This window comes from Chlamydotis macqueenii, chromosome 30 (genome assembly GCF_036417535.1).
Source record: "Chlamydotis macqueenii isolate bChlMac1 chromosome 30, bChlMac1.mat, whole genome shotgun sequence".
Taxonomy (NCBI): Eukaryota; Metazoa; Chordata; class Aves; order Otidiformes; family Otididae; genus Chlamydotis; species Chlamydotis macqueenii.
In genome coordinates, this window is record NC_141585.1 from 130,166 (window position 1) to 148,679 (window position 18,514).

The 18,514-nt window shown below is 54.3% G+C and overlaps 2 protein-coding genes across 6 annotated transcripts; one reads left to right on the plus strand and one right to left on the minus strand.

The window, feature by feature from the left end:
* The first annotated feature begins 597 nt into the window (after positions 1-597).
* On the plus strand, positions 598-1,647 carry LOC147596961 (beta-1,3-galactosyltransferase 2-like). The gene has a single exon (XM_086769098.1). The coding sequence runs from the start codon at positions 598-600 to the stop codon at positions 1,645-1,647; it is 1,050 nt and encodes a 349-aa protein (XP_086625224.1).
* Positions 1,648-3,206: 1,559 nt separating this feature from the next.
* Positions 3,207-18,205, minus strand: ILF3 (interleukin enhancer binding factor 3). Of its 5 annotated transcripts, none has more exons than XM_086769048.1 (20): positions 18,028-18,203; positions 15,822-15,917; positions 15,511-15,737; positions 15,021-15,201; positions 14,597-14,744; positions 13,115-13,206; positions 12,629-12,724; positions 12,217-12,328; positions 11,666-11,763; positions 11,167-11,278; positions 10,920-11,048; positions 10,436-10,635; positions 9,865-10,035; positions 9,455-9,592; positions 8,969-9,145; positions 8,430-8,580; positions 8,255-8,308; positions 5,030-5,395; positions 4,085-4,210; positions 3,207-3,889 (listed from the first exon to the last, which is right to left on the minus strand). In XM_086769048.1, the coding sequence occupies exons 2-20, from the start codon at positions 15,822-15,824 to the stop codon at positions 3,756-3,758; spliced, it is 2,715 nt and encodes a 904-aa protein (XP_086625174.1). In that variant the 5' UTR covers positions 15,825-15,917; positions 18,028-18,203; the 3' UTR covers positions 3,207-3,755. The 5 variants fall into 5 exon arrangements, with proteins under 5 accessions (XP_086625174.1, XP_086625175.1, XP_086625176.1 ...); XM_086769049.1 differs by having other exon boundaries at positions 4,094-4,210; positions 8,430-8,583; XM_086769050.1 differs by having other exon boundaries at positions 8,430-8,583; positions 10,938-11,048; positions 18,028-18,202.
* Positions 18,206-18,514: the final 309 nt, after the last annotated feature.

The window sequence follows — 18,514 nt, forward strand, 5'->3', positions numbered from 1 at the left end:
GGGGAAACTGGGATGAACTGGGGAAGTTTGAGTGTTGCAATCCCAGGGGTGAACTGGGAGAACTGAGAAGAGCCAGGAGCTGTGCTTGAGGTGAACTGGGAGAACTGGTCAGCGCCAGGAGCTGCACGTGGGGGCAACCGGGAAGAGCTGGACAGGACCCTTGCAGCTCCCACCAGCCGGGGGCCAGGCACCGGACTGGCAACTGATTTTACTGGTTTAACTGGCCAGGGCAACTGAGAGAGGCTGTGGCTGGGACCCCCCCAGGGGCTGTGGGCAGCTCCGCACCAAGACCCCCAAACCTGCCCAGGACCCCCAAGCCCCCCAACTCCCTACCCAACCCCCCCTTTGTATCCCCCAAATCTCTGCCCGTCCCCCCCCCCCAAAGGCCCCTCAGGTCCCTCTCTGCCCACAGGGTGAGCACCCAGTGAATGGGTTTTGGGCGCAGAGCAAGTGGGTTATGGGTGCCGAGCGCACGCGGGGTGAGCACCCAGCGAGTGGTTTTTGGGCGCAGAGCGAGCGGTTTTTGGGTGCCGAGCGCGCGGGGCGGCGCGCCCTGGCTCTGAGGTGCCGGCTCTCTCCACAGGCGTGGCCGGAGCCATGAAGTGCCAGCTGAGCCTGCGCCTGCTGCTGCTGCCCATCCTGGCGGCGCTGGCGCTGCTGGGGCTGCGGGTGCAGCGCGTCGGCGAGGAGCCCATCACCGTGGCCCCCGTCCTGGACCTCGCCAAGCGGCAGCGCCCGCCCAGGGCGGGTTTCCAGTGGCACGGGGAGCCCGATCCGCTGGGAAACACCAAGAGGCAGCCGACTCCCACCCGGCACCCGCTGCAGCCCCCCTACCCCCATCCTTACCGCTTCCTCCTCAACCAGCCCCACAAGTGCCGGGAGCGGGTGCCCTTCCTGGTGCTGCTGGTGGTGACGGAGCCAGGGGACACGGCCGGCAGGAACGCCATCCGGCAAACGTGGGGCAATGAGAGCGCGGTGCCGGGGGTCTCCGTGCTCCGTCTCTTCCTGCTGGGCGTCCACCCCGTGTTCGGGCGGGCGCTGGGGCCGGTGCTGGAGGAGGAGAGCTGGCTCCACCGCGACCTTCTGCAGCAGGACTTCCTGGACACCTACAACAACCTGACGCTGAAGACGCTGATGGGCATGGAGTGGGTGAGCAAGCACTGCCCCAACGCCAGCTACGTGGTGAAGGCCGACCATGACGTCTTCCTCAACCTGGAGTTCCTGGCGCGGCGGCTCCTGGTGCCGCCCAGGCAGAACTTCATAACGGGTTACATCTACCGCAACACGAGGCCGCTGCGCAACAGGGCCTACAAGTGGTACGTGCCCTCCGAAATCTACCCCAACACCACCTACCCGCCCTACTGCGGGGGGCCCGCCTACGTCCTCTCCGGGGATTTGGCTGGGAAAATCTACGGCGTCGCCCAAACTTTGCCCGTCATCAACATGGAGGATTCCTTCACGGGCATCTGCCTGCACGCGCTGGGTGTCAGCGTCACCAACAGCCCCGCGGGGACCTTCCTCATGTACCGCGCGGAGTACGAGGCGTGCCGCTTCGCCCGCCTGGTGATGGTCCACCACTACCGGCCCCAGGAGCTGCTGGAGCTCTGGCCGCGCTTCCAGCAGGAAAAGGCCACGTGCCAGCGCTAGCTGCAGCCGGAGGGCTGAGCCGCGCTGGGACCCACCGGCTTCGCCCTCCCCGCTGACTTCTGGCCAGTCTCCGGCTCTCAAGTAGCTGCTCGGGGCCGCCTACCGAAGCTGGGGTCTCTCTCCGGACCCCCCTCCGCTGCTCCCGGCCCCACTGGGGATGGGTTTTCCCCCCAGATTGAGCCACCAGCTGGTGCCGAGGGCTTCGCTCACCCGACCAGCTACTCCACGTGATTTCTTTTTGATATTATTATTATTATTATATTGCTTGTTTTGGCACTGAGCCGCAGGAGCTGGGTGGTGGGGGATCTCGCCGGCGGTACGGCCGTGCCCGCCTTGAGTTATAGCCGCCGTTTGGAATAAAAGGGCTGGAGTCAGCCGGACCGCGCTCGCCAACTGCCTGGTCTCTCCCGCTGGCGGCACCACGCCACAGTCGCCCGCCGGCACAAACCCCTGCTGTCCCGGGGGCAAGCGCCTCCATCCCCAAACCCTGGCGAAGGTCGGACCTCGTCCGCGGCGCCGGGAAGGGGCCACCATCGCGGCAACGCCGGCTGCGGCCGGGCAGCAGCCCCGGCCTTCGCTTTGGCTGTTAACTCAGCTGAGAACAAGCGCTGGCGTGGCGCGAGCATCACACTCGGCTCTGCTGCTGCCGGCACCGCGACACCCAGAAATGCCAGAGCAAGGTGCAAAGTTTATTCCCAGGAGGAGGCACGTTCACACGCACGCGGAACGCCGGCGGCGGGAGCGCGGCACTGGCGCAATAACTGATATGGCACCAGCTGTTCCCAGCGTTGTTTGAAGGAGCCGGAGAGGCCGCTCCGGTGTTTGTGCTGGAAAAGGTGCGGCTCCGCAGCTCCAATCCCGGCTGCCCCAGGCTTTGGTTTAACAAGCTGTAACCCGCGCCCGAGAGGCAGCGGAGGAGCTGGGAGCAGGAGCCGTGGGTTCCCTCGGGACTGCACCAACACACTCGACCTTTCCCCAGAAAGGCGAGCACGCCGAAGCCGCTACTGACGTTCCAATTTTATCAGGGTTTGAGGAGTGCCGTAGTTACGGGCAGGAGCTGGCGGGGCCGGGACATCACCCAAGATCCGCAAGGATTATGTACACCAGGAAGCGCCCACCGGTGCCATGAAACATCACCCAGAAAAACTGCTCTCGCCGGGTTCAAGGGTCCCTCCTCCAACGCTCCACCCCGCGCCAAGAATCCGGCGCCTCTGCCTGCCACCCACTGCGGCGCGGGAAGGCAGGCAGCCCCTGCACCCGTGGACGCAGGGAGCCACCGGCACGTCCGGCGCGGTCGTTTAATCGCCGGCAAAGGCGATAATTTGGTCTTACCCCAGGCTCCAGCCGGCCCTGCTCGCTCCTCCGGTCGGCTCGGGCTGCCGCTCTCCGGAAGTCCGTCTCCTCCTCCTGGCCAAAGCCCCCGGGGGGGTTTAGTCTCAAAACTGAGAGTTTAAGACCATTAAAACTGCAGAAAGCGGGGAATATTCTGAATTTAGGGGGTTTTTTTTGAGAGAGGAAGAGGCGCACGCCACAGAACAACACGTTTGAAGAGCGAGATGTCCAGAGTTTTGTGTTTATTCATCTACATTCAGCTTACTCCAGATGTACTGCCCGAGGGACTCGGGCATACAAAACCCACTCTTTCCCACTGGTTTTTAAAATAAAATCTTCACTTATAAAACTGAAACACTAAAGCATTAAAATACAGAAAGCTCGTGTAACTCACTTCACAAAAGCATTAACAGATGACATATCCCTTCTCTATTTAAAGCCACACTTCCACGTCCATTTTTAAATAGAAAAAGGATACCGAAGTTGGATTAACTCCAAAAAAAAAAAAAAAAAAAAAAAAAAACAAAACAATCCCTATTTAGACAAAGTTGTAATGGCAACTAACAAACCATTAAATACGGAGATGCCCAAAATTCAGCTAAGTATGGAATTACAGGTACCCAGCCATCGTGACCAGTATCACAAAGAGCACTGCAACATGGAAACGGGGGGCGGGGGGGAGGCCTTTACCGTGCTGCGATCGAGAAAACTGAATATTCCGGGGCGAGCGAGCGCGGGAGGTACCAGAGCTCCGCGCCCGCGCAGGAGGGGCGCCTTTATCTGTACTGGTAACTCATGCTGTGGTCGTTTCTGCCGTAGCCGCCTTGGGACGCTTGGTAGGAGCTGGGGGGGCCACTGTAGTTCTGGCCGGAGCCGGGGGAGTTGTAGTTGGACTGAGAGGAGTAGCCACCTGCGGAGCGGGGAGGAGGGGGAGAGGAGCTCGGTTACGATGGCGGCGGGAAAGCAAAAGCTGTTTTTAGCACAGAAACGGAGTTCACGCTCCGAAGCGGAACCCGCTGCCAAGCAAGAGCACGCCCGGATGTAAAGATGCTGCCCTCACACGGAAAAAAAAACCAATAGGCGTGGGGAAGTGTCGCATACTGACCTTGCTTACCTTGGTACGAGGACCCTCCGCCCCCAGAGCCGCCCCCATAGCCACCGTGCGAGCCCGTGTTGTAGGAGGCGCCTCCCGAGTAGTTGTTTCCGCCGCGGCCGCTGTTGCCGCCGTAACCTGGAAGGGAGAGGGCGGTGAGCGCGGTCGGCGTGCCCAGCAGCGGCAGCTTCGCCGTGCCCAGCCAGCGGTTTTAGCTGCTGTCGGCAGCCGAGGGGACGAGGCGAGGCGGCTGCCAGCGGCTCAGTGAGCGGAAGCTCTCCCTCTTCCTGTCACCTTGCGCTGCCAAAAGCTTCACAGCGAGCCTTCGGGGAAGCGGCAGGATCTCCCCGCAGCCGGCAGGAGCGCGGCCAAGCCACGCTGAGGGTGATGTCCCACGCGCGGCCAAGCCACGTTGGGTGCGGACCCCACCCAACACAGACAGCAAACGAGGCGACGGCACCCCCCAAGAGGCAGGAGCAGCTCCTCGGGGAGCAGGTCAGACCCCCACGGTTTCCTGGCCACTGATCTGATCCAACTACAGCAACCAACGCGGAGCGCTCCAAGCCCTCCAAGCTCACGGAATGCCGGGATGGTTTGGGTGGCAAGGGGCCTTTAGAGCCCATCCAGCCCAGCCCCCTGCCACCAGGAGGGCCACCTTCACCCCCACCAGGTTGCCCAGAGCCCCGTCCAGCCCAACCACGAACATTCCCAGGGACGGGGACCCACCGCCTCTCGGGGCAACCTGTGCCGGCGTCCCGTCACCCCCAGCGTAAAGAATTTCTTCCTCAGATCCGGCCTGAATCTCCCCTCCTTGTTTAAACCCGTTCCCCCTGTCCCGGCGCTGCGGGCCTGGCTAGAAGCGATCCCTTCGCGTGGGACCGAGCGCCTCAGGTGTCTGTATTTCCCAGTGATCTAAATTTCACATTTTACTCCCCAGATCAGCACGGCAGCACTCACTGAATTTGCTCTCGTAGTTGTAATCGGAGCCTCCACCGCCGGGCGAGTTGTAGGAGTTGGAGTAGGAGGAATAGTTGCCCTGGCCGTGGTTGTAGCCTTTCTGTTTGCCCTGCGGCGGGCCGTAGTTACTGTACTGGTTTTGGTTGTAGGACTGCTGCTGCTGGCCCTGGTGGGACTGGTAGCCCGAACCGTAGGAGGGTTTTTGCTGTCCTCCGTGCTGCTGCTTCTTTCCGCCGTGTTTCGGAGGAACCGGCGAGTTGTAGTTATCGCCGCCTTGGTAGTAGGAGCCGTAGCCGGAGGAGCTGCCGCCACCTCCGCCGCCGCCGCTCCCCGAGTTGGAGTGGCCGCCGTTGCTGTAGAACTGGCCTAAACAGAGAGAAGAGCGTCAGCCCCGAGAGCGGCGGGCGTTTCGAGGTGGGGCAGGCGCGCTGGGCGCTATTTTAAAGGTCAAGGCTCGCAGGACAACAAGATTTCACCCCGGCGAACGTGAGGGTTTAGGAGCGGTTTGCTCCTAGGCTGGTGAAAGGCTTAAGAGGGCACACGAGGCCGAGAGGTGGAACACCTCGCTCAGTCAGGAGGGGAGCTGTGAAACACGTCGACGTCGCACCGTGGCCCCAGCGCCCCGAAACCCCAGCGAACAACGCCCCGCCAGTTCTCCCACAGCTTTAACTCCAGCGTGGCCCCGATGTTTCGGCGTGAGCTCAGGGCTGCACCAGTCTCTTTAACGCACATCACCACTGACAGTCTCCGCGTCAGCGCTCTACAGATTTAAAATCCAGTGCTCAGGCTACGTTTGAGACAAGTCAGCCGTCAGCTGTCTCTGCGGCCGAGAGATGCGGTAACGAGGAAGAATCTCGTTCCTGTAATGAGGAATTATGTCAACACCCGCGCGGATTGCTCTAGCACAGCGAGCCATCCACACGGATTTACGTGGTGAGTGAGCAGCAACAACCCACGGGAAATTTGAGGCGCGTGCACAGTTCATCCTCTTGTGCAGCACTATTCACCTTGAGACTGGGGCACTACGTCTGGGCTCCAAGGTTACCAATAACTTCGAAGGGACCAAAATACTGCGGAGGGCCTGGATGCGACAGCACTGTGCACAGCCGAGGGCGACTCTGGGTTTTATTTGATTTATCAAGAGTACGACAGTCAAGCTCTCCGAGAGATTCCTTCCCTGCCCAGTTTCCCCAAGCTGAATTTTGGGGAGGTTCTCTGCGTTGGGCTTAGTGAGAAGACTTAACTCTACACTCAGCCTTGCCCTATCCGGAACTAAACTTATTTTCAAGGAATAAAAGCCACTGGAATCTAACTAAAAACCTGCACCAGCGTCTGGAACAGCGCGGAGGCGCCAGGAACAGAGCTACACCTCTGAAAGAGGGAAAGAGTTGCTAGCACCTCCTCTGAAGGGGAGGAGAGGTGGGGGAGAACTCACTTGTCATTTTTCGACCGTTTCAACACCTCTTGTCTACACCCCCTGCACTACAGAAAGCCTTTCTACGCAAGATTTCTTTTTTTCCCCTTTTCCACAGAAGATCCCCATTTAGTTGTGCAGAAACAAGGTTCCGTCATCAATTTCTCCCCATTTTCTTCCACTCAACACCTTGGACTTTTTTTTTTTTAACCCTGGCTTCCTAGGTGAGTGGTTTTTGTTTGGCTTTCTTTTCGTTTGGCTGGTTTACTGAGTTAACCCCAATGTCGTTGAGCCTCACAGGTTGAACGAGCGCAACGGTGGAGCTGAAACCGGTGACAAACAAAATACAGCTTTCAAAAACAAATACCGTAGCAAGAATAAAGGACCAAACACTCGGAGTTCAGAGACTCGGCTCTCAACTGGCCAATTGCGAGATTTCCCGCAATTCCCGATGCCAGTGGAATCGAGTTCTCCAGGCAATTAGGACCATTCAGGGCGACGGGCGTTTTTCAGCACGGCTGCCAAGCCCGCAGCCGGCCGAGCTTTGCCTTGAGGCCCTTTACACTTGGCTCGAGAAAGCCCGTTTTCAGGTTAACGAACGCATCCATGAATTTTTTCAGCAGCTGCTAACAGGTTCACGCTAACCCCTACGGCCTGGATGTTTATTGTGTCAGGATCCGAAGCACGATTACAAAACCTGTGAAAGCTACCAGCCACAGAAAGTCACGTCCCTCAGCATTCAATCCACCCGCGTGTTACAAAGGAGGGAGGATCAGATTTCCGCACGCACGATTCCACGTACAAGTCAAAGTTTCACATGCTCAAAAAGCCGGCTGGACTACATTCAAAGATGTTGAAAAGTCTTCCCAATATCGAGAGGCATCTGCCCGATCGCTGGGATTTATTAAAAGGCTCAAATTTTGTACAAAACCCGCTGTAAATTAAGACAAAGGTAGATTAAAACACTTCGGTTTCTTAAAAATAAAGTAATGCTTTCCATAAAAAGCAAAGATGGGCTTTTTGCCTTCACGCTGAACGGAGCCGGCTTGGAAATCTGCGCCAAGCGCACAAAACCCGTTCCCGGGTAATCGGTTCCCCCTGGTGCGTACATCGATACAACCGAGTTCAAAGGCAAATGGCAATAAAAACCGCCGCTGTCCTAGGTTGTGCAGGCTAAGGGAGTTTCAGACAAGCTGCGGTGGAAAGCCACTGTTGAGAAACCCAGTGAAGCACAGGGACACAGCACGGACACTTTGGGTTTTGGAGTTCGAGAAAATTGGAGTAAAAAGCTGGGTTTTTGTGCAACACTTTTAGATGATCTAGGAAGACCCAAAATCATGATAGCCGTAGCAGTCTGTGAAAAAGTCACCTACAAAAGGGGGAGACAGAGCAGAGACAAAAAATTAGAATTCTTTTGAAGATGGCCAAATGCGCCACACGTGAAAGTCATGTTTTAGATTTCTCTGCTCCGGTCACCCCCCAATGAAGGCTTCTTCTCAAGACCAATCGCTGGGTATTTTCAGGAAAATCCCATTCAAAAGTGTGGCTGATAGCTTCACATGGCTTAAAGCAGAGAAATTTAAAATATTCACCATTTTAGAGGAAACGTGAAGTCACCGGGATCCGCGTTTTAACTTTTACACGTGTACACGAGCCATCTTTCATTACTTCTCATTCAAAAACAAAAAGAAAAAAAGAGAACCCCTCAAGGGAGCTTGCGCATGAGGGCAGCGCCGCACGGCGCCACCCAGCCGAGCTCCACGCCCCCAGCAGATCCACACCTTCCAAAAGTTAAGATGAAAAACACTTACTGTAGCCCGCCGTCGCCGAATTCCCTCCGTAACCATAGCTTCCATACCCAGCACCTGGAGCAGAAGAAAACGTTGAAATAAAGGGAAACCGAAGCGCACAGAGGCCTCGTATTTCCCCGTCACGCTACTGTGGGGTCTGGCGGAGAGACGGGACGGGGTACAGGCAGCACCTCACCTGCATTCATGTAGCCGCCGTGATTGCCGCCGAATCCGCCCCTGCCTCTCCCGCGGCCTCGGATGTTGCCGCCTCTTCCCCGCCCGCGCATGTTGGGTGGAGGGGGCACTTCGTTGTGCATGGGGCCTCCCATCCCGAAACCCGGGTTGTGCTGCTGAGGGGAGAGAGAGAGAGACGCGGGCGTTATCCAGCTCGGCTTCCGAGCCGCAACGCCTCGCCTCCCCGGCGAGGCCGAACCTTCCAAAAGGACGCCAGGAGCTCCAGAACCCGCCAGACACCTGAACGGAAGAGGGTCTAAGCCAGAAGCAACAGGGGTGGGCAGCAAATAAGGGTGATCTCCAGAAAACAGAGGCTGTTTTCCATAAAAATAGATGGCATTTCTGCTTTCAAGCCCAACAGCTGTTCAGAGACTCCAGCTTCCCTCCACACCTTCCATTATTTCCCCTCCCAAACTGAGATTAAAACCACGACGGAGGAGAAAACGGCCCTACAGAACCATCAGTCACACCACAAAGTCGTGGAATTGCGGATTTACTTACCTTCACAGCAAACTTGGGTCCTCCCCTCGCTGGCACAGGGGGTCTCTTCTTCTTGTTCTGCTCAATGGCAACGGGGGTATCCGGAAACAACTTCTCCAGCGCGGCCAGAGCAGCGTAGGCCTTTGCCACCTTTTTATTCGAACCAGCTCCTTGGAACTTCTGCCCGTCAACCTCCACCTTGGAAAGGGATTGAATCATTGCGCATCAACGGAAACGGCAGGAGCAGAAGATGCACGTTTGGTAAAATTCACCATTTTTTACGGTGCCTGCAGACAATCCCAGAAGTCGGAAGTGCTGAAGGTCAGGCCGGACGGGCTTTCAGCAACCCAACCCAGCGAAAACGTCCCGGCCCACTCGACGATCTCTACAGGTCCCTTCCAACCCAACCCGTCCTGTGATTTTTTTTTAACCTCTTACTAAAGCTACGAAGTTATGGATACCCGAGGCGGGACAAAGGCATGGAGAGAGGACCAGAAGCCACCTCACCTCCATGACAAAGCGCTTGTCGTGGCTGCCGCCCGTTTCCGAAATCAGTTCGTATTTCAGCCCGCGCCGCTTCTCGTTGAGCTCCATCACGGGATTCTTGCCATGCTTCGTCAGAATTGGTCCCTGCTGTTTCACATTCTGCAAGCAGAGCAGCGGAGATGAAACTCCAAGAAAAACCCTAGCAGACCCAAAGCTGCTTCCAAAACACGTGCCTTGGAAAACATTCCAAGAAGGCAAGCTTGGAGTAAGCGTGTCCGATGCTTTTACTGCTTAAATTGTATCGTCGCAGGAGCTGAACCGTACAGTGCGCTGTTTCAGCAACCCATTGCCAAAGGACGTTCCCGATAGCGGCCTACAGCGCCGTCCCAAAGCACGAGAGCGGCCCACTCCCCCTCTCGGCCGGCGCTCACCTCTGGGGTTTGATCTGAAGGAGGAGAAGCAGCAGCGGGCGTTGAGACGGTTTCTACTACAGGAGGAGGAGCGACGACGACTGGTTTCTGTTCTGTTTCCTCTGCTGATTCGTCTCCTTTCCCAGATTCTTTGCCTTCCACTCCCGTGGGCAAACCCATATCTTGCAGCACCTGGGGAAAGGAGAGTTGGAGAGGAGATTACTGGACAGCGCGGACCTCAGAGGGCCTCTGGCTCTCTGCACCCTACCCATTTTGGGATAAATCCTCGGGAAGGCTGCTCACAGCTCCGTTTATAAATTCTGTTCGAGCGCTAGGCATTCCCTAAATCCCGCGGGCACCTCGAGACCCAGGAGGTACAAAGTCCCTGCCCTGAGACTTCACACACAGCAGCCTTGGTGTTTAACTTCTCCCCGCTCTGTCCCGAAGACTTTCTACCATTTTTCCTAGACGGCTGTCCCCACAACCGCCATCCCCATCAACCTGGCTGCCCGTTTTCCACTCAGAGAGGTCGGCAATCAGGCTGTCTCCTAACGAGAGCCCTCCGGCAGGGATTTACGTGCACAGCTCTTACCTTCACCGCCACGTGCAGCTTAGCCGTTTTTTTCGAAGGTCCCGATGCCTCAAACGTGCTGCCGTCGATTTCCACAGACATTGTAAAGATAGGAGCGTGAACAGGACCTGTCTGAGAGACCAGTTTGTACTGGAGGCCGGGTTTTAGCTGGTTGAGTTTCATCAGTGCATTCATGGCCTGGGGAGGTTCGAGTTTTTCCTCTGAACAGAGACAAAAAAAAAAAATCAAAAGTTTGTGGATGTTTGTCATCTCTTTCAAAGAAGCACAACTGCTTTCAGACAAGTTCTGATCTGAGTTTTCCTCACTGCGAGAGTTTAAGCTATACCCAGCAAAAACCTTACAGCGTTGAGCTTTTTTCTTTACATTCACGTGCCCCAGAACTCCCATTTTTACAGCGTCACCCAAGACCAAACCCTCCGAGCGTTCTGCAGCCTGCCCCCCGCCTCGGCCTGAGAACAGCTCTCGGGTAGCCATCTGTACCTACCTCTTGTTAACTCAATACCTTTTTTCTGAATCTTCTTCTTCTTTTTGCTGGGAGATTTCTCCTCTCCGTCCTCCTCCATGGGACGCTTCATCGGGGTGACAGCGTACGTTGTACTGGGAGGAATCTGGACTGTCATAATAGTAACAAAAAAAAAAAAAAGCTAAGTATTGTGGTTTCCAGCAACAACGTTGGCAAAAGCCCTGGAAACGTGCTTTGTGGGGTTTTCTTTCCCCCTCCAAGTACCTACCAGTATAGTCAACAGGATTTTCATTCTTTGGTTTCTTGGGCATTTTGGAAGGCAGGGGATCCATCCCCAAGACTTTGTGAAGCTGGCCAAAAGCAGCAAGTCTCAGAGCATGCTAGAAAGATTAAACAGGTGTTACTGGGAGGCGCAAGCAGCTCCACCGATCTCTGTTCCCTGCACAGTTTCAGACAGGAACATTCTACCCACCCCTGCACAGAAATCCTCATCGGTTTAAATAGGACTCTCTGAATTTTTGAGGTTCAGCCCAAAATACGGGTCACGGTAGCAAGTCACTATTTAAAGCCTGATACTTTGCCTCTGGGTGGCCAAGCTACAAATTCCTTATTGGCGTGGGACCCACTTGCATTTCTTTTACTTGGCTAGATATTAAAAAAGTTAACAGCGACCTCCGGGAGGTGACTATACTACCATTAACCGACATGGGAGTTCAGAGTCAGTCGAACTGATTAAGTTTTCGTAACATCTGTAGTCAAAACTATACCTGAGCACTCTGTGTGATATCTTCCCTTTGTTGTCTGTCTAGATGCCCAATAGCATCAGTGGCTTCTTTTTCACAAGGATCATAAATACCAGAACCATCTGAAGGCAGGAAACAAGGAAGATATGCAGAGAATTATCCTGGTGTTTTCTAACGACACTAAACTAAGTATGCCCTTGGCATCAATCAACACTCATCTCTCGAAGAACACGGACTGACATGATCCATCCAATGTCCAACATTCTGAAACTCGTCTTGGGCTATTTCACACGGACAGTGAGCAGTGCAGCTGGTCACGACCACTCAGGGAAGCAGTTTTACGCCTGTAGGCACTGGCACCTCTCTCTAGGGGGGTAAGGCCATGGGTCCGCAGCTCTGAACACACGTGCCCTAAGTCACGGCGAGGTACGGCGGTACCCGTGTACGCCGGGGGCTTCCTGCGCTCCAGCCTAGGCTGCCCGCACACACAGCAGGGGAATGTAACCGCGCCCGGAAGCTTCAACCGCGCGCCGTTTCAGCTTCATTTGAAATGTAAATGCAGAGAACCACCTAACCTGGCATAACGATTCCCGAGGCGAGGCATTCAAGAACTCTCCTCAGAGCCTCGCCAGCGCCCATGGGTCTGTTAGCAGTTCCAATAGATTTCTCACACAGCAGCTCTAGAGGCTGAAAGACAGTTTGGAAAAGTGAGAGGAGCAAAAGTGGGCGCTTGCGCTGCAAGCACGGCTCGAAGCTGCTTCAAATTCACACACAATTAAACGATTTATGCCGCAGAAACTCCTAATGGGTAAAACAATTCACACCGTAGACATTCGATATGCATCGTCCAAGGGCTGAAGCTCTGCTCACGCCACGCGGATCTCTAACTCAGGAAACGGAACATGTGCAGGCTGAAGAGAGCTGGACGCCAGCCTGGCAAAGTGGAACCAAAACCCCAACAAACGAAATAAGGAAAGGACAAATTACCCATCCTCTCAGTGGCGCCCAGGCAGGAACCCGCGTACACAGGTCTCGCAGCACTCGTATCACTATGACGCACGACTTCAGCCCGTTAGCCCTGGCCTAGAACAAGAACCAGAGGCAGACAGGCATTCAACACAAACACCCACACTGCTCGTGCGCAGACATTAATTTTTGCGGTGCTACTTTGCCAAGGGTAAACAGTACTGCGCATTACCACGTTGTAACTTATCACCGTAGTACAAAGGCAACATTACTCTTAACACAAAGCAGCAGCTATGCATCTACTCATTAAAAACGGTTCCTTCCGCACGTTTACTTCGCTTTAAGTGCCTCTTTAGCAACTGTACCGTTGACAGACGCTAAGTTCAGCACGTCTAACTATCATCCGACGTTAAATATTTTAAATAAAAGAAAAAAATAAAAATAGTTAGCCCCTTAATAGTTTACGAATTTTCTACTTAAAGACAAATATAAGAACAAAATGCAAACCTGGAACCACTTGGCGTGTCGCAGTGACGCCAAGGCAGCAAGGCATTTCTGCCTGTCCAGAACGTCCGGGGAGTCGTTGACTGATAGCGTTTCTAGTCGTGGATGGAATAAGAAGACAAGGCACAGTTTGACCAAGGGGGTTCTGTCAGGTGGAGAGGGGATGAGGCAGCTTCCTAAGGGGCAGCCGAGGCTCCCAAAAGATCCTGCTCTAGATCCTGCACCTGGGAGGATGGGTCTGCAGTGCGCTCGCCCAGCGGCCTCGCTTAGAAATTAAAACTGCAGAGTGGGGGGAGTTCAATTAACAGGGACGGACTGACGTCTGCTGCGTGAGGAGGAGGAGACGGGGCGTGAAACTCGATGGGAGAGGACAGGAATCCTTTATGACTCAAATGAAGTGGTAGCGTTCAAGGCCGGTAACAGGTGAGAAAGGGAAATTTAAGATTAAACCCCCCGCTCTGCATTCAGAGCGTAGCTTTAGTGGAGGAGTGGGGGGGAGGGAAGGCTTTGCGAGGATCAAGGGAACCCTCTCCGCCCAGAAGGCTTGACTGCCCTGGCCCCAACCCGTGACAGAGAGCGTCCTGTTGGTCAAAGGTCCAGCGTCCCTAAAATTGACAAACTAGAAGGCTTGGTAGACGAGGTCAGATATCAAAACCATAGACAGTCAATAGAGCACAAAGATATTTTCCAGTCTGTGCTGCAGCAAAACTGAAGATAGGGTTTGAAACAGCTCGAGGTTTCTCAAGACCAGGGTTTTAGATAAGGCTAGTGCACAGAGCGAGCGTTTTGACATCCGCCAATTGGACAGCGCGGTCGGTGCCTGCGACGCAGAACCCACCGTAATCCAAGCGCAAAAATCCGTCTGCCAGTTCTTATCCCAACGGGAATTTGGGAGCGAATGGAGAAGCTAACTTTATCCAAAACTCTGCATCACTTTCCGGAATTGTGAGCTTTAGCTGATGAAACAGCCAATCGAGGAGAGCCGGAGCACCTATCATTCTTGCTGCAACACGAACTGTCCGGAACATCCAATTTCATGTACATGCAAGTCATCTCACAAGAAGCCTTCGAGGTTTTTGGTTTGGTTTTTTTTTTTTTTTTAAATGCATCAGGTTTATGTTTTTATGTCACTGTGCAGGCCACTTACATGGCTAGGTACAAAACAAGATTAATACAACAAGATGACGTTATTAGTGAACTAAAGGCCCAAGTAGAAAAAAAAAAAAAAAAAAAAAAAAATAGGATTTTTTTTTGGAAAAAAAAAAAAGGAGCGAAATCCCATCTGAAAGGTGCTTCTCAGTTTCGGAAGCTGAGTCCGAATAAACCGTGATCTCATGAGGCTGGTGCTGGCTTACGGAATTTTAAATTTGCACAAAAATAACGGTCGCCGCTTCGGCTGAAACTGAAGAGCACACTTTGACAGTGAACTAGCAACGGCCATGTACGGGTTTCCAGCCGGCTGGGGGCCAGTTCCAGTCTCCATACCTCCAGCTAACTGCTTCTCCATCTCCTCTCTGACTACGGGCGACGTCAAGTGGATGGTCAGCGTCAGTGGCGGCTCCTTTGTGTTCTTAATGACAATCGCAGCGTCGCCAACCGACTGGATTATTTCATATTTGTCTTCGGTAATAGCCTGCGATATAATTTCAGCGCTTAGCAATCGTCTAATTAATTTCCCAGTGATTGGCAACATCCTTTCCCAACCAAAAATAAGGCCTACGAACGAAACTTCGGCTAATAAAGAGAAGTTCGTTTAACAACTCCAGAATGACGCTACACGCCTACGACAGCTACTCCCCCAAGACAGAACGGGGTATCAGAACACACCTCTTCGGTGTCTTTAACCATTTAAAATCCGTCTCGCTTGTTCTGTAACGAGCACACGCACACACCAAGAGGTTGTACTCACAGCAAGCTGTACTCCCAGATTGTCAGCAACTTTCTCCAGGAGATCTGCGGTGGGTTTATCTTTGCACAAAAGCACCAGCTCGAGATCCAAGTCCCCCTTCAGCAACAGGCCCTTCGCCACGAGCCCCACACGCATCACCCCACGCAGGGTCCTCGTCAGCTGCTCCGCAGCCTTCTGATCCCTGCAAGCACACACAGCGCAGTCACGACGGCGAGCAGAGCCCGCGGCAGCCAGGCCAGCGCGAGCCCCCAGCCCAAGCCGATGGACAGAGCCGCAAGGATGAGACACGACGCGTGGCCCCCACTGAAGGATTTACTACACCTACGGGAAGAGGCGCTTCAGCTCCAGGTTGGCCAATTCCTCTGAGCCCCCCAGACAGGGAAAACAGCTTTTCCACCTTCAGCGTGCGGATTTTTAGTGATCTAAAGTAAGAAGGTGCTACTGCTTCCCACAGCGCCCTTCAGAGGCGCGTGTTCGGTGATTTCCTTACCCTCCTTCCTTGTTCTCCTCTTCGGCTGCCGTCTCCATGGACTCTGCTTCTGGCTGCTCCCCGCTGACCTTTTCTTGCTCGTCGATCCAGTCGGACACGGCTTTGAGCGCTCGCTCCGTGTGGGACACCATGTTCTGAACCGCCTCCAGCTCCTCCTGCGTGGGGTAAACGGCCGAGTGCTTGGCCATCACGTGGCGGTCGTCGTTCACAAAAATACGCATTGGTCGCTGAAAAGGGATTTTGAAACTATTTTAGTGAGAGCTGAAGCGCGGGTATTCACCTCACTGAGGTCGAACCCTCCCGATCCTTACCATTTTTGCTTTTGAATGGCCGTCCAGGCGTTCAAAATGTGCGTATACAGAGTTTCCCACCAGAAAGGCCGTACCAGTACCACACTCTTCTGTAACCTGAAAGCAACAGAAAAGTGGTTAGCAACGCTGGTAGGCTGGGCCGTCCCGCAGCCTGCTCGCCGAGCGCATGCCGGAACAGAAACAGCCAGCATTGATAATCGGAAGGAACAACAGAAATTGGAAGTAGCCAAACTCGTTAGTGAAGGACAAGTTTTCTGCTCCTGACGACTTCAATCTTCTAGAGACCCGAACAGCGCCCGCGATGATGGCTGAAGCCATTACAGCTGCCAACCCCAGCTGCCTTCGGAGGGCACCAACCGCTCCGTTTTACCCGCCCAGCAGCTTAACGAGCGCCGCACGCTCATTTACCACCCAACAGCTCGGCCGCGGAGCACCGGCCCAGCGTGCTGCGCGAGACAAGTGCCCCGAACCACAACCTGGGACGATCTCCCCAGGAAGCCAAGACACCTCAGGAGCCTGAGCTGCGCCCGCCTGCTCGGTTCTCCCTCCGTGTTATCTTGGCTCCTTATTCCTGTTAAAATGGGATTTTTCCAGAGCTCCTGCTCGTATTTCTAAAAGGAAGCGCAGCGAAGGTAAAGCGCTCCCCAACAGACGCCAGAGCAGCCTGCACAGGGAGAATTAACAGCCTGCAAGCAGATCCAGCTCCACCAGGTAAGGAACCGGGTTGCCAAGCGAAGTGACACTCACGCTACTCAGAAGCAACTCCCTGTAAAAATTTCTCTGCCGCACACCGCTTTTTACCCCAAATTCCTTTTACAGCCTGCTTGACAAGCCTGCTTTTAATCAGGAACAACATGAGACAAGTTTGGTAGCGGCATCGAGTCTCTCCGCTCACTTTATCAGAAGGACATCTCATAAACTCGCAACAGCCAGTCTGGTTTTGAAGCAAGCGCTCACAACTTGGAAAATCCAACAGATTAAGCCAAACCACGAAAGCTTGCTCCCAAACAAGGAGCCACTTTTGAAGGGAACTGACCCGCTCCGCTAGCCCGAGCCCCAGCCAGGGCAGCGAACTGCTTTTGTCAAAATCCGAGCACCTTCTTCCTCTGCTCTGGCCAAGGGGCAGAGAAACGCTCGTGCCCTGTGGGACTGATTCATGTTTTGTGGGAGAAGAGAGCTTCCCAGATCACCTTCGGATGCGAGCAGGCTTCTGGCAAGAACTGCAAAAAGCCACCTCGCACCTGCTGGGATCAACTCTTCATCATCAGCAACGTCGTCTCCCACACAACTAGCACAAGAATCGGCACTTGCTCGACTCACGGCCGTGCCTTCGGCCAAACATCTCGACCAAAACTCTTGATTTACCCCTAACTGAAACCGCATGGGGCAGCCCCACTCCTGCGAAACCGGGCGTCTCGTCGGAACTCCAAGAACGGCTGAGCGTCGTTGGAAAGCGTGAGCCCAAGGGAGGGACAGAGGAGCCTCAGCGCGTGGAGATGACAGTCATCGTCATCCGCAGCGCTGGCTGCTTCACTTCATTTTACTGGAACGGCCTCGTAACGAGGGCTTTCAAAACCACTGCTGGGTAAAGTCAATCACGCTGCCGTTATGTCAGTGCTCGCAACCAAACCCCCTTCTCTGGGAGCCCCTGCAGTCTGAACGGGTTTTCCCCAGAATGAAACCAGACTGAAGCTCGCTTTTCCTTTTTTCCCCTCACTGGAACCTACCACGAGCGGGGCCATTCCCAGCCGCGACGGCAACGGCTACGTACAGCTCGCCAGCCCAGCGCTTTACTTCTCACGCTTTACACGTGACACAGACTGCGAGCGAGGCTGGCCAACCTTAAGCACAAATTGTCTGAGATACTGCAACAATAATACAAAAGAATGAATAACAACTGCTCAAATGCTTAGTGCTTTACTGCTTATAACCATAAAACAACACGAAGGGCTGGGGCAGAAGTCAGGACCCCGCTGCGCTACTTGTCGTACAGACAGAGCTGGGGCGCACGACCTGGAGAACTTTCTAGGATAAAAATCAGGGAAACTCGTTTCCTCGAGCCGCCAGCGCCATACGGACTCGGTATTCTATGGCACAGAAGCCTCCCAAAACATGCAGACCCCAGAGAACGCTCTGTACGCAGCTATTTTTCTTAAAGCTCCCTTAATTTCCTCCAAGCAAAGTAAGAAATGAGTTGAAAACCAACCTAGTGAGGCAGCCGCTTCTAGAGTGAGAAAACACTACAAGAGCCCGAGAAAGGAGGGTCCCGTTTCCTGCGGTTCCTAAAGACGGACGGTAGCGCTTTTCTTGGAATCACTGAAGTTCATGTCTAGTAAGAACCCAGGAGCACCACAGGATTCACGCCTCTTGGGGAAAAGAACCACAGAACAAGTTAAAAAACACGAACATGCTCAGTAACGCACGATTCCCGATGCTGGTCTCCACGTCGACTGTCATTAAAATCAGAGAAAAAGGGGAAACGCTGGAATTCCACCCCTGTTTTCAGCCTCGCCTGCTCTGCTCTCCCCCCTTCTATGATTTGCACCACCAGCTTGATTTCACCAACAAACTTTCCACTCTGTTCCAGTCTTCCAACGGAAGGAGCAGACTCTCCAAAATGCTGAGGAGCGTTGGCTGGAGGAGAAAATTATATAAAGAATGCAAAAGGCTGAAACTTCTGCCTGAGACTAGGG